General features: G+C 32.4%; 1 protein-coding gene across 1 annotated transcript in view; it reads right to left on the minus strand.

Moving 5' to 3' along the window:
* Positions 1-17,284: 17,284 nt before the first annotated feature.
* The window catches only part of LOC113811340 (uncharacterized), a 994-nt gene continuing 778 nt past the window's right edge, over positions 17,285-17,500 (minus strand). Inside the window, exon 2 of the mRNA XM_070139856.1 lies at positions 17,285-17,500. This exon is cut by the window's right edge and continues 525 nt beyond it. Coding sequence (XP_069995957.1) covers positions 17,285-17,500 — 216 coding nt within the window.

Consider the following 17,500-nt stretch of genomic DNA (forward strand, 5'->3'; position numbering starts at 1 on the left):
GATGAACGAAGACTGATAGTCCATGTAAAGAGAAAAGAGGTGAACAAAATAAGAAACAAGAATTAAAAGCAGAAACAAGAAGTAAAAAATAAAAAGAAGGAGGAGCTGGAGGCTTCGGTGGAGGACGTGGAGGTGGATCGAGCTTCAGCAGCAGCAGCAGCGGCTTCACCGGCACCGGATCAGGCTTCAGCAGCAGCAACAGCGGAGCTCAAGGAACCGGCGGCTCAGGCTTCAGCAGCGGCAACAGTGGCTTCACGAATGGAAAATATGCGATATATCAATATACTGCCACGATCGATGTCTTCCCCATGCTTTGTACACATATGTAGCCATAGTGTATTCAGCTGAATACATTTTATCCAAGAAAAAAAAGAAAAGAAAAGAAAAAGAAGTACTAATTGCACAAATGTTCTTACTGTCAACAGGCAGCCTATCCCCATCAGCAGCGTAAGAAAATGGTAATCGTTGGAACTGCGCTGAAACTGGACCGCGAAATGATTGCGCACATTTTGCGATTTCGTTGATTAATAAAGGTGAATTTAGAAGCAGTTTATTGTGTTGATATCCCTAACCCCTTCAGAAAAAATACGTAACTGTAGCTGAAATAGATGTAACAGTAACACATATGCTTGCATCTCTCTCTCTCTCTCTCTCTCTCTCTCTCTCTCTCTCTCTCTCTCTCTCTCTCTCTCTCTCTCTCTCTCTCTCTCTCTATATATATATATATATATATATATATATATATACATATACATATACATTAATAGGTAAAAAGATATCTGTATCTGAATATCTATTTATATCAATATTTATTTTATCTCTATCTATTTATCTGTCTAACTATCTATTTATATCGATATCTACATGTCTTTCTTTCAGTTAATTTGTCAATGTACCCATCTATCGACTTATCTAGCTGTCTGTCATTATATATGTCCAAGAAAACTTTTCATTCCATCAGTTATTAGTTATATTTTCTAAATGTTTATAAAGCTATGTCTTTATTCGGTTCTGTTATTCCACAATTCTGTTTAAGTTTTAAGATGCAGTTATACATCTCATTCCGTTTATCATATATTTGTTATTTATAATAATAATAAAAATAATAAAATGTTAGTCGAAGTTTCTGATCTGTAGGAAGTTCCCAGTTTTCTTAAGGTTGATGGGATACTTTCCTCGACAGCATTGAAATCTCCGGTGGAAGATAGTGATATCTTGGAACTCGAACCTGACATATGAAATCGGAAAAGGAATTGTTGTCACAGGATGTATTTCCTATTGTTGTTCTATTTTGTGATTGCACATTTTTACAGCAAGGCTATATTTTTTCCGTATGAGATTTTAAGATCCGCCATAAGACTTTGGAGCTACAAAATAGCAGCAATTAACAGAGACTACAATCATGATAATCATCATATTCATAATGACCATGATGATATTGGTGGTAATAATACCAACAGGAGGAAGAACACCAACAGCAATACTGACAATATCAAAAGTGATAATATCATAAGAAAAATAGAACAACACTATTATTGAACGTACAATTCATTCAGTGACAATCCTTCATCATTTCACCGTGCAGCTGATGAGGACAATTCCTCTGGATGCCCGCTGACCAAAGCGCCTTTTATTCATACAACATCACTGGTCATAGAAATGAGATCATCACATGACCACACTCTAGATACTTAGATATACCATATAATATACATCCAAATATAATTATTACTGTTATTATTATTATTATCATGATGATGATGATGATATTAATAATGTTAATGATGATTGTTATTATCATTTTCTTTATTATTATCATTATTATTTACATTACTCTTGTTATCGTTATTATTATTATTATTATCATTATTATTATTGTTATTATTATAATAATTTTTATTATCATCATCCTTATTAATATCTTTACCATTATTATTATCAATATCATTGTTATTATCATCATAACAATTATCATTATCATCATAACAATTATCATTATCATTATTAATATCATTATTATTAATAGTGGCGGTAGTGTATGATTATTATTAGCATCATTATCATTATTATCATTATTTTTATTAGTGGTAGTAGTGTGTAATTATTATTATTATTATTATTATTATTATTATTATTATTATTATTATTATCATCATTATTATTATAATTATGATCATTATTATTATTATAATTTTCATTATTATTTCTTTCTTTCTTTATTATTATTATCATTATTGTTTTTATCATCATTATCATTATTGTTTTTATCATCATTATCATTATTGTTTTTATCATTATCATTATAACTGTTATTGTTGTCATAACTATTAAGAATGTTATTGTAATCATTTATATTTCTTTACTACAATAATGATAATGATAATAATAATAATAATGATGTATTATTCTTGTTGTATTTTTTCTTTTATTATTATTATTATAATTATTCTTATCATTACTGATATCATTATCATTAATATTAATAATAATTATCATTAATATCGTCATTATAATTCTATGATTATTGTTATTTCATTTGTTCATATAATCATCACTACTACTATTAGCATTATTGTTATCACTGTCATTCATCATTATTATTATCATTATTATTTATTATTATGATTATTATTATTATTAGTGTAATTGTTATTGTTATATATCATTATTATCATGATTATGTTCATGATTATTTTTTTAATTATCATGATTATGATAACGATGATGATGTTGACTATTATTATTATTGAGACAATTATTTTCATTATCACTATCATCATTAATGATACCATTATTATTAGGTTTGTCCTTACAAGTATTACTTTCATCAATATTTTTATAATCAATGCCATCATTATTATTACCATTGCATTACCATTATCATTTTTCATAATTATTCATATAAATGATATTTTAATTTGGGAAATCAACAATTTTCTATTATTTCTTTGTATGTCAACATATTTATCTCTTTATTATCATTACTAAATTTGTTGAATATATTACTTCAACTAAAATCACTATAATCTCATCTTCTTTTCCTTCTCTGCCATATCGTCTTCCTCTTCCTTCTTTCCCATCTCCTTTTCCTCTAATTTCCCCTAATTCTTCTCTACCTTTTCCTTCTTTCTCCTTCCTTTCCCTCTTCTTCCTTCTTCTATGCTTCTCAGATGGAAACCTAATGAAAATTTTCGGAAACTATTTTCGAAAAAACAAAAAAAAAAAGCTATTAGGTTCCCCAAATGTACGGGAAACCCGCTCCCATTTTTTTCTTAAATAATCCCATCTTGGATTCCAAGAACTTTCTTTGTGTCTTTTTACCATCATCATCTTCTCGAAAAAAGAAAGAAAAAGAAAAAGGAAAGATAACCGGCTATAAATACCCTTCAGACGCATCCTCTGTCAGTTCTCGGCTCCTGTTGGTTCGGGAAAGAAGCAACATGAAGATCGTTCTCGCCTTGGTGAGTGCGACACATAACTTCTCAAATTAAAAAGTATAAACCTGAAGGCGTAAGATCTAATATGCAGTTGCAAGGACGATGCAATTTAAACCTGCTTGTCTTATTTATTGCAGCATGTATCACAGTAACGTTGAGAAAATTGGGCACCAGTGTGATTATAGCCTTGTTGAAAGTTATATGTAATTTTCTATAAGTTTTTATGCTAATTCTTTACGCGAGTTATTTAGCTTTTGCAGGAAGTGAATATGTGCCAATAAGTCTTGAAACCTTAGGAACTCAGCGCCAAGCAGTGACTTTCTTGGATTGGTGAGTCTGACACAAAGGCCTTGGTTCCTGCAGGCGGTGGTGGCGGCGGCGGCGTGCCTGGTGACGGCCGCTCCTGGCGGAGGCTACGGGGGAGGAGTGTGCTGCGGAGGCGCTGGAGGCGGAGGCGGAGGAGGGCGTGGAGGCGGAAGAGGGAGAGGGAGAGGTCGAGGGAGGGGCGTGGGAGGGGGGAGGTTTTCCGTGGGTCTGGCGGGAGGACTTTCCATTAAGGGAGGGGGAGGCTTCGGGGGCGGTGGACGGGGAGGCGGAGGCGGAGGCTTCGGAGGAGGAAGTGGAGGATTCGGAGGAGGAAGTGGAGGATTTGGGGGAGGAAGTGGAGGCGGAGGCAGTGGAAGTTTCGGCGGTGGAGGACTAGGAGGTGGAGGAGCAGGCATCGGCGGAGGAAGCGGAGGCCACGGAGGAGCTGGAGGCTTCGCTGGAGGAGGTGGAGGTGGATCGAGCTTCAGCAGCAGCAGCAGCGGCTTCACCGGCACCGGATCAGGCTTCAGCAGCAGCAGCAGCGGAGCTCAAGGAACCGGCGGCTCAGGCTTCAGCAGCGGCAACAGTGGCTTCACGAGTGGAGGACCTGTGGCGTAAGTCTAACAACCAGCATATTTCCTGCTTTGAAAATATGCGATATATCAATATACTACCACGATCGATGTCTTCCCCATGCTTTGTACACATATGTAGCCACAGTGTATTCAGCTGAATACATTTTATCCAAGAAAATGAAAAAAGACAAAGAAAAGGAAGTACTAATTGCACAAATGTTTCTATTGTCAACAGGCAGCCTATCCCCATCAGCAGCATAAGAAAATGGTAATCGTTGGAACTGCGCTGAAACTGGACCACGAAATGATTACTCACATTTTGCGATTTCGTTGATTAATAAAGGTGAATCTAGAAGCAGTTTATTGTGTTGATATCCCTGTCCCCTTCAGAAAAAATACGTAACTGTAGCTGAAATATATGTAACAGTAACACATATGCTTGTATCTCTCTCTCTCTCTGTATATATATATATATATATATATATATATATATATATATATATATATATATATATATATATATATATATATTCATACGTAAATATATCTGTTTCTAAATATCTATTTATCTCGATATTCATATTCTCTTTATCTATTCATCTGTCTGTCTAATTATCTATTTATATCGATATCTGCATGTCTTCCTATCACTTTATTTGTCTATGTACCCCTCTATCGACTTATCTAGTTGTCTCTCATTATATATGTCCAAGAACAATTTTCATTCCATCAGTTATTAGTTACAGTTTCTAAATGTTTACAAAGCGACATCTTCATTCGGTTCTGTTATGTCACAATTCTGTTTCAGTTTTAAGATGCAGTTATACATCTCATTCTGTTTATCATATATTTGTTATTTATAATAATAATAATAACAATAAAATGTTGGTCAAAGTTTCTGATCTGTAGGAAGTTCCCAATGTTCTTAAGGTTGATGGGATACTTTCCTCGACAGCATTGAAATCTCCGGTGGAAGATAGTGATATCCTGGAACTCGAACCTGACATATGAAATCGGAATAGGAATTGTTGTCATAGGATGTATTTCCTATTGTTATTCTATGTTGTGATTGCCCATTATTACAGCAAGGCTATATTTTTTCCGTATGAGATTTTAAGATCCGCCATAAGACTTTGGAGCTACAAAATAGCAGCAATTAACAGAAACTATAATCATGATAATCATATTCATAATGACCATGATGATATTGGTGGTAATAATAACAACAAAAGAACACCAACAACAATACTGACAATATCAAAAGTGATAATAATCATAAGAAAAGTAGAATAACACTATTATTGAACGTACAATTCATTCAGTGACAATCCTTCATCATTTCACCGTGAAGCTGATGAAGACAATGCCTCTGGATGCCCGCTGACCAAAGCGCCTTTTATTCATACAACATCACTGGTCATAGAAATGAGATCATCACGTGACCACACTCTAGAGACTTAGGAACACCATCTAATATACATCCAAATATAATAATTACTGTTATTATTATTATTATCATGATGATGATGATGATGATGATATAAATAATGTTAATGATAATTGTTATTATCATTTTCTTTATTATTATCATTGTTATTAACATCATTCTTGTTATCGTTATTATTATTATTATTATCATTATTATTATTGTTATTATTAAAATAATTTTGATATCTTTACCAATATCATTATCAATATTATTATTATTATCATCATAACAATTATCATTATTAACATCATTATTATTATTAGTGGTGGTAGTGTATGATTTTTATTAGCATCATTATCATTATTATCATTATTTTTAATAGTGGTAGTAGTGTGTAATTATTGTTATTATTATTATTATTATCATCATCATTGTTATCATAATTATTATCATTATTATCATTATAATTTTCATTATTATTTCTTCTTTGTTTATTATTATTATCATTATTGTTTTTATCTTCATTATCATTATAACTGTTATTGTTGTCATAACTAAAGAATGTTATTGTAATCATTTATATTTCTTTACTACAATAATGATAATGATAATAATAATAATGATGATAAAACAAGAACGAGTATTATTCTTGTTGTAATTTTTCTTTTATTATTCTTATAAATATTCTTATCACTAATGATATCATTATCCTTATTATTAATAATAATTATCATTATTATCGTCATTACAATTTTATAATTATTGTTATTTCATTTGTTCATATAATCATCACTACTACTATTAGGATTATTGTTATCACTGTCATTCATCATTATTATTATCATTATTGTTTATTATGATTATCATTATTATTAGTGTAATTATTATTGTTATATATCATTATTATCATGATTATGTTCATGATTATTTCTTTCATTATCCTGATTCTGATAACGATGATGATGTTGACTATTATCACTATTGTAACAATTATTTTCATCATCACTATCACCATTAATAATACCATTATTATTATCTCTGTCCTTAAAAAAACAAAAAAAAAAAAAAAGCTATTAGGTTTCCCAAATGTACGGGAAACCCTCTCTCATTTTTTTCTTAAATAATCCCATCTTGGATTCCAAGAACTTTCTTTGTGTCTTTTTACCATCATCACCTTCTCGAAAAAAGAAAGAAAAAGAAAAAGGAAGTGTGACCAGCTATAAATAGCCTTCAGACGCATCCTCTTTCAGTTCTCGGCTCCTGTTGGTTCGGGAAAGAGGCACCATGAAGTTCGTTCTCGCCTTGGTGAGTGCATAACTTCTCAGTTTAGAGAGTATATTACTGAAGGCGTAAGTTAGGCTTTTAGGAATACTGAAGAATAACTTTTAGTCAAGAGAAGTCCTATAACACGGTATTTAGGCCTAATATCAAGCTGCAGTTGCGAAGACGATGCAATTTAAACCTGCTTTTGTCTTATTTATTGCAGCATGTATCACAGTAACGTTGAGAAAAAGGGCACCAGTGTGATTATTGCCTTGTTGAAAGTTATATATAATTTTCTATAAGTTTTTATGCTAATTCTTTTCGTGAGTTACTTAGCTTTTGCAGGAAGTGAATATGTGCCAATAAGTCTTGAAACCTTAGGAGCTCAGCGCCAGGCAGTGGCTTTCTTGGAGTGGTGAGTGTGACACAAAGGCCTTGGTTCCTGCAGGCGGTGGTGGCGGCGGCGGCGTGCCTGGTGACGGCCGCTCCTGGCGGAGGCTACGGGGGAGGAGTGTGCTGCGGAGGCGCTGGAGGCGGAGGCGGAGGAGGGCGTGGAGGCGGGAGAGGGAGAGGACGCGGGCGAGGGAGGGGCGTGGGAGGGGGGAGGTTTTCCGTGGGTCTGGCGGGAGGACTTTCCATTAAGGGAGGGGGAGGCTTCGGGGGCGGTGGACGGGGAGGCGGAGGCGGAGGCTTCGGAGGAGGAAGTGGAGGTTTCGGAGGAGGAAGTGGAGGATTTGGGGGAGGAAGTGGAGGCGGAGTTAGCGGAGGTTTCGGCGGTGGAGGACTAGGAGGTGGAGGAACAGGCATCGGCGGAGGAAGCGGAGGCCACGGAGGAGCTGGAGGCTTCGGTGGAGGAGGTGGAGGTGGATCGAGCTTCAGCAGCAGCAGCAGCGGCTTCACCGGCACCGGATCAGGCTTCAGCAGCAGCAGCAGCGGAGCTCAAGGAACCGGCGGTTCGGGCTTCAGCAGCGGCAGCAGTGGCTTCACGAGTGGAGGACCTGTGGCGTAAGTCTAACAACACACGTAAAACATATTTCCTGCTTTGAAAATATGCGATATATCAATATACTGCCACGATCGATGTCTTCCCCATGCTTTGTATACATATGTAGCCACAGTGTATTCAACTGAATACATTTTATCCAAGAAAATGAAAAAAGACAAAGAAAAGGAAGTACTAATAGCACAAATGTTCCTATTGTCAACAGGCAGCCTATCCCCATCAGCAGCGTAAGAAAATGGTAATCGTTGGAACTGCGCTGAAACTGGACCGCGAAATGATTGCTCACGTTTTGCGATTTCGTTGATTAATAAAGATGTATCAAGAAGCAGTTGATTGTGTTGATATCCCTAACCCCTCAGAAAAAAAATTACATAACTGTAGCTGAAATTGATGTAACAGTAATAAATATGCTTGCATCTCTCACTCTTTCTCTATATATATATATATATATATATATATATATATATATATATATATGTATATATATATATATATATATATTTATAGGTAAAAATATATATCTGAATCTAAATATTTATATATATATTTTATATATATATATATATATATATATATATATATATATATATATATATATATATATATATTATCTCTATCTATTTATTTGCCTAAATATCTATTTATATCGATAAATATGTTATCTCTATCTATTTATCTGTCTGTCTAACTATCTATATCGATATCTACAGTCTTTCTATCATGTTATTTGTCAATGTACCCATCTATCGACTTATCTAGCTGTTTCTCATTATATATGTCCAAGAACACTTTTCATTCCATCAGTTATTAGTTACATTTTCTAAATGTTTATAAAGCTATGTCTTTATTCGGTTCTGTTATTCCACAATTCTGTTTCAGTTTTAAGATGCAGTTATACATCTCATTCTGTTTATCATATATTTGTTATTTTTTGATAATAATAATAATAAAATGTTGGTCGAAGTTTCTGATCTGTAGGAAGATCCCAATTTTCTTAAGGTTGATGGGATACTTTCCTCGACAGCATTGAAATCTCCGGTGGAAGATAGTGATATCCTGGAACTCGAACCTGACAATTGAAATCGGAATAGGAATTGTTGTCACAGGATGTATTTCCTATTGCTGTTCTATTTTGTGATGGCACATTATTACAGCAAGGCTATATTTTTTCCGTATGAGATTTTAAGATCCTCCATAAGACATTAGAGCTAAAAAATAGCAGCAATTAACAGAGACTATAATAATGATAATCATCATATTCATAATGACCATGATGATATTGGTGGTAATAATAATAACAAAAGAACACAACAACAATACTGACAATATCAAAAGTGATAATAATCATAAGAAAAGTAGAATAACACTATTATTGAACGTACAATTCATTCAGTGACAATCCTTCATCATTTCACCGTGCAGCTGATGAAGACAATTCCTCTGGATGCCCGCTGACCAAAGCGCCTTTTATTCATACAACATCACTGGTCATAGAAATGAGGTCATCACATGACCACACTCTAGATACTTAGGTACACCATCTAATATACATCCAAATATAATTATTACTGTTATTATTATTATTATTATCATCATCATCATGATAATATTAATAATGTTAATGATGATTGTTATTATAATCTTCTTTATTATTATCATTGTTATTAACATTATTCTTGTTATCGTTATTATTATTATTATCATTATTATTGTTAGTATTATAATAATTTTTATTATCATCATCATCACTATTAACATCTTTACCATTATTATTATCAATATTATTATTATTATGATTATAACAATTATTATTAGTATCATTATCATTATTTTTATTAGTGGTAGTAGTGTGTAATTATTATTATTATTATTATCACTATCATTATTATTATAATTATTATCATTATTAATATTATAATTTTCATTATTATTTCTTTCTTTGTTTATTATCATTACCATTATTGTTTTTATCATCATTATCATTATAACTGTTATTGTTGTCATAACTATTAAGAATGTTATTGTAATCATTTATATTTCTTTACTACAATAATGATAATAAAAATGATGATAAAAACAAGAGCAATTATCATTCATGTTGTAATTTTTTAAATTATTATTCTTATAATTATTCTTATCATTAATGATATCAATATCATTATTATTATTTATAATTATCATTATTATCATAAGAATTTTATGATTATTGTCATTTCAATTGTTCATATAATCATCACTCTACTATTAGGATTATTGTTATCATTGTCATTCATCATTATTATTACCATTATTATTTATTATTATGATTATCATTATTATTTATTATTATGATTATCATTATTATTAGTGTAATTATTATTGCTATATATCATTATGATCATGATTATGTTAATTATTATTTCTTTCATTATCATGATTATGATAACGATGATGATGTTGACTATTATCATTACTGAGGCAATTATATTCATTATCACTATCATCATTAATGATACCACTATTATTATTTTTGTCCTTACAAGTATTACTTTCATCAATATTTTTATAATCAATGTCATCATTATTATTACCATTGCATTACCACTATCATTTTTCATAATTATTCTTATAAATGACATTTTAATTTGGGAAATCAATAATTTTCTATTATTTCTTTGTATGTCAGCATATTTATCTCTTTATTATCATTACTAAATTTGATGAATATATTACTTCAACTAAAATCACTATAATTTCATCTTCTTGTTTTCCTTCTCTACCATATCGTCTTCCTCTTTCTTCTTTCTCATCTCCTTTTCCTCAATGTTTCCTCTAATTTCCCCTAATTCTTCTCTGCCTTTTCACTCTTTCTCCTTCCTTTCCCTCTTCTTCCTTCTATGCTTCTCAGATGGAAACCTAATGAAAAATTTCGGAAACTATTTTCGAGAAAACAAAAAACAAAAAAAAAAAGCTATTAGGTTTCCCAAATGTACGGGAAACCCTCTCTCATTTTTTTCTTAAATAATCCCATTTTGGATTCCAAGAACTTTCTTTGTGTCTTTTTACCATCATCACCTCGAAAAAAAGAAAGAAAGAAAAAAAACAGGAAGGATAACCGGCTATAAATACCCTTCAGACGCATCCTCTGTCAGTTCTCGGCTCCTGTTGGTTCGGGAAAGAGGCATCATGAAGTTCGTTCTCGCCTTGGTGAGTGCGACGCATAACTTCTGTTTAGAGAGTATAAACCTGAAGGCGTAAGATCTAATATGCAGTTGGGAGGACGATGCAATTTAAACCTGCTTTTGTCTTATTTATTGTAGCATGTATCACAGTAACGTTGAGAAAAATGGGCACCAGTGTGATTATTGCCTTGTTGAAAGTTATATGTAATTTTCTATAAGTTTTTATGCTTATTCTTTTCGTGAGTTACTTAGCTTTTGCAGGAAGTGAATATGTGCCAATAAGTCTTGAAACCTTAGGAACTCAGCGCCAGGCAGTGACTTTCTTGGATTGGTGAGTGTGACACAAAGGCCTTGGTTCCTGCAGGCGGTGGTGGTGGCGGCGGCGTGCCTGGTGACGGCCGCTCCTGGCGGAGGCTACGGGGGAGGAGTGTGCTGCGGAGGCGCTGGAGGCGGAGGCGGAGGAGGGCGTGGAGGCGGGAGAGGGAGAGGCCGAGGTAGGGGCGTGGGAGGGGGGAGGTTTTCCGTAGGTCTGGCGGGAGGACTTTCCATTAAGGGAGGGGGAGGCTTCGGGGGCGGTGGACTTGGAGGCGGAGGAGGAAGTGGAGGATTCGGAGGAGGAAGTGGAGGATTTGGGGGAGGAAGTGGAGGCGGAGGCAGTGGAGGCGGAGGCACCGGAGGTTTCGGCGGTGGAGGAGTAGGAGGTGGAGGAGCAGGCATCGGCGGAGGAAGCGGAGGCCACGGAGGAGCTGGAGGCTTCGGTGGAGGAGCCGGAGGTGGATCGAGCTTCAGCAGCAGCAGCAGCGGCTTCACCGGCACCGGATCAGGTTTCAGCAGCAGCAACAGCGGAGCTCAAGGAACCGGCGGTTCGGGCTTCAGCAGCGGCAACAGTGGCTTCACGAGTGGAGGACCTGTGGCGTAAGTCTAACACTCGTAAAACAGCATATTTCCTGCTTTGAAAATATGCGATAGATCAATATATTACCACAATCATTCTCTTTCCCATGTGTATACATATTTAGACACATAAATAATAATGACAATAAGAAAATATAGTTTATCCAAGAGAGATAGATAGATAGATAGATAGATAGATAGAGAGAGAGAGTGAGAAAGAAAGAGAGAGAGAGGAGCAGAGATAGAGATAGAGATAGATAGATAGAGAGAGAGAGAGAGAGAGAGAGAGAGAGAGAGAGAGAGAGAGAGAGAGAGAGAGAGAGAAATACTAATACAAATGATGCTTTCGTCAACAGGCAGCCTATCCCGATCAGCAGCGTAAGAAAATGGTAACCCTGAAAACTTCAGTGAGACTGGACCATGAAATTATTACGTAGATTTTGTGATTTGGTAATAAAGACGTAATTAGAAGCATTTAATTGTGTTCATATCCCGTTAATAATGCGCATAGCTACAGCTGAAATATATATAACAGTAATTCATCAACTGTTATATACTTACGTAAAAATAATTTAATTATATTGTCTATTCTTAAGCAAAATTGTTTGCTTTGTATGAATATGCCAGGACGAATGTATATTATTATTTCTGCAATGATTTCAGTAAAAGTCTACGGCATTATAACTTGAAGTATTTCAGAACCTTGGAAAATATAATAGTCACCCGTGCGAGGCTCCGTTTTTATAAGAAAACCTATAAGGGTAAACTAGCAACAATACTTTAAAATATAGTAAATCTTTATCGAACGAGTCTTGTGCTTTTATACAGGACTAAATATATTATTGAGAACAGTTTAAAATTATGATTATTTGGACACCATAAACGTATGTGAGAACTTGTTTTCAGTAAGAAGCATTATTAGTGAGTAGTTCTATAATTTGGAAGTATGAATATATAATGTATCTGAAATAATTCACATATCTCATTTTCAAAGAGCGTTTATTTCATTACATTTTCCAATGAATATTTTTTTACATAATTGAATCAAGAATTATGAAAATAATATCCCGAATTTGCAAAAGCTGCGTTATAATGAAGAGAAATGAAAAAGTAAATCTAACTTTGGTAATAACGTAATATATGCATAAAAAAATCTTCCTTCTGGGGTATACCAACGAAAGAACAATGTGTTCATGTGCAAAGTTGAACTCAATAGTCACGTAATTTTGTTGTACCTGATACCTCACAGCTATAATACCCGCTTGTAGCCTTTGCCATTATATAATAGACAAGTTTCTCCTGATTAACTGTTTCATCAAACTCTATTGTCACGTGACTTGCATCTGGTGATCCCATTCGTTTGTCAAACCGGGGTACATTTCCCGTAGATTTGTGTAAAGAATATTCAATAATTAATGCAGTAGTTCTTAATCCTTTTAAGCCATGAACTAATGAAAAATAGTAGTAGTAGTAGCAGTAGTAGCAGTACTAGTAGTAGTAATGGTAATAGTAATAGTAATAATAGTAGTAGTAATAGTAGTAATAGTAGTAGTAATAGTAGTAGGAGTAATAATAATAATAATGATAATTATAATAATAATAATAATGACAATAATGGTAATAATAGCAACAATAATGATGATGATGATAATGATAATGATAATGATAATAATGATGATAATGATGATGATGATAATGATAATGATAATGATAATGAAAATGGAAATGAAAATGGTAATGGTAATGATAATGATAATGATAATGATAATGATAATGATGATATTGATAATGATGATAATGATAATGATAATGATGATAATAATAGTAATAATAATAATAATAATAATAATAATGATAATAGTAACAATAATAATAATAGTAATGATAATAACAATAACAACAACAATAATAATGATATTGATAATGATGACGATAATAATAATAATAATAATAATAATAAAACTAACAATACTACTACTACTACTACTAATGATAATGATAACAATAATAGTAATAATAAAAATCATAATGATGATCATAATAATAACAATAATAATTATGACAACGATAATGATAATGATAATGATAATAGTGATTATTATGATGATCATAATTATAATAAAAATAAAGTCAATAATAGTTGAAATAATGACAATGATGATAACAATAAAAATGATAGCAATAATAACAATAATGATAATAATAATGATGGCGATGATGATAATGAAAATAGTAATAATAATAACAGTAATGATAATGATACTTATGATAAGGATGATGACAACAATAATAATAACAATAGCAATGATAATAATGATGATTGTAATGATAATAATAATAATGATAATTATAAGGATAGAATAATAAGAATAATGTTGATTATAGTGATAATCTCTTTTATTGTGGATTTTTTTTTTTACAGATGACCGGTTATGAAATATATCTATTTCTATAGATATATTCGAAACCGGTCAAATACATCTCTTGTATTGTGAAGACATTCATTCTCATTCATACCGTTTCTAGTAATGATGATGATAATAATGCAGCTGATAATGTTAATGTTAATAAGAAAAAAGTAAGAATAATGATGATAAATCATGAACAACAATAATAATGATAAGAATGATAGTAATAATAACAATAAGAATGATATGAATGATTGTAATAATAACAATAATAATGATAAGAATGATTGTAATAATAACAATAATAATGATAAGAATAATAGTAGTAATGGCGATAATAACGATGAATATGATGATAATAAAAATTATGATGAATAAATGCCAAGGGGAATAATACTAGCAAATATAAACAAGAAAATGACAGTGAAACCATTGCTGAAATAAAAATAATGTTAAAAGCTTCTACTGGAAAAAGAATGTGAATGAAAACTAACGAAGAAGAAGAAGAAAATGGATAAAGAAAGATGAACATTTGGATCAGAAACAAACGTTTATAAAACATTTGGAAACATATAATATGAAAGCCTAGTCGTTGCTGTCGAAAATACGGAAAAGAACGATATGGACGAAAAAGTTATAGACCAATGCAAAGGACATATTAGACGATAAATAAAAGATATTACGATGTGGATATGATAATGCAAATCTTTTATTACTAGTGTCAAAAACTATCGATCGCCGAGTAACGGATACATCTATATCGCTTTATCTCTGTGTGTATGTATTTGTTCACACGCATGTAAATACGTATTCGTATCTCCATGGGCACTTTGTCTATCTATCTACCAATCTATCTCCACGCGAGGCTAAGTATGTGTGACTCGACGAAGATTCATGGCAATAAGGTACATGAAACGAAAGTCTTCACAACTCTACGGTACATTAGCGCCACGTTTCAAAACTGAAGACTTAAAAAAACAAACAAACAAACTAAGTATTGCAAGACGACTGAGAATGACAATCCGGTTGCGAGTCCATGGTCACAAACGCCAGCCTAAATTACAACCCAGCTTGACAGAACAGTCATGCACGAAACATCTGTCTCAATAAAAAAAAATCTCATGAGGATTTGCAATACAGAGATACATTTTAAAGAAGTTTGTGGTATATTGTGTGTATATCTTTAAGTATAGGATATATATAATTGCCTATCTGTCTATCCACACATATGCGTATAAATTTCTAGTTTAATATTATTCTGAAATCGCGTTTATCAGATTAATATTATACGAGGTAATTCCTTTATTTTCTACATTCAGAAACGTGCGGAAATGAATGCATAGATATATAAATAACAAGTTGAATAAAAGTTAGGTAAAATTAAAAAAAGTATCGTAGATTTTTTTTTATTCGGTATTCAATATTCTATTTCCAAGAATTAAAAAAACAGAAACAAAAAACATGTGTAATATATCTCATCACATAAATAAATCTGCATCTTCTTATCTTACATCTATTCATATCAACATTCCTATTTATGTTGCAAATCAATTATGACTATTCTATATAATTACACAAGTTATCCATTATTAACTTTGGTAAGTGATAGGGGAAGATAATATTTTCTTTGCAATATTTCTTAAAATTTTCGTCGCGTTACTCTCATATACATATTTTTATATACTAATTTTTTGGGGGGAATTCTGATCTCAGACTTATTTTTCCATTTTCTTCTTCTCATTATTATTATCATTTATAATCATCATTATTATCACGAATACTACTACTGCTACTATCATTGGTATTGTTAAAATTATAATTATTAGATTATCATTATTTCATTACCATTATTATTACTGTTAGTACCACTGTTATCATCATTACCATTATTATCATGATCATTATCATTATCATCATGATCCTTATCATCATTTTTATAATAATTTACATTATTATCATTATCATTATTACTATCGTGAGGATATCAATAATAATAACAATTGTTATTATGATAATTATATTACCATTATTGTTATTATTATTATCATTATTATTATTACTATTATCATAATTATTACTTTTATCATGATCATCATTATTATTACTGCTATTGTTATTATTATTATCATTATTATTACTATTGTTATCATTATTATTAGTACTATTATCATTATTACTCTTGCTATTATTTTTATCATTGCTATCATCATTATCATTACCATTGTTATTATCATTATCATTATTATCAATAATATTATTATCATATCACTATCATTATTGTTAGCATTAACATTATCACCACTACAATTGTTATCATCATTATCATTTTTGTTATCATCTTTATCAATGCTATTATCATTACTGCTATCAAAATCATTATTGATGTCTTTATCATCTCAATGATCATTGTCATTATCTTATATTTCTCATTGCCATTGTTATCACTACTCTCATTATCATTATCAACATCATTATTATTATTATTTTCACTAGTATTATCATCATCATTGTTTCTGCTCCTATTATCATTATCATTATTACTAATGTCGTTATAATTATCACCACTATCATTATTGATATTATGGTTATTATCATCATCATTATTAGTATTGTTTTTCATCAGAATCATTAGCATTATTATCATCATTAGTATAACTTTATGATGATTATTATCATTACCTTTTTCATAACTGACGTTTGAATGTATTTAGAACTTAGAAAGGAATTTGTCTTAACGATCTTTATTCGGACACAGGAAGGCGCCGCGACAGAACAGCGGTTTCTAAGATGTCTTTGGGTATGAGCCGCTTACCACCCCTTGTTATAGACGCAGCAGACGCCTCCACCGCTGCCGCCGGAGCCTCCACCTGATCCACCGCCGCCTCCGGATCCTCCACCTCCTCCGGATCCACCTGATCCGCCACCGCCGAGGCCTCCTCCTCCTGCTCCTCCAGTATTGAAGCCACTGCTACTGCTGCTGAAGCCTGACCCTGTTCCGAAGGCTCCGCTACTGCTGCCACTGAA

Source organism: Penaeus vannamei, chromosome 26, assembly GCF_042767895.1.
Source record: "Penaeus vannamei isolate JL-2024 chromosome 26, ASM4276789v1, whole genome shotgun sequence".
Lineage (NCBI taxonomy): Eukaryota > Metazoa > Arthropoda > Malacostraca > Decapoda > Penaeidae > Penaeus > Penaeus vannamei.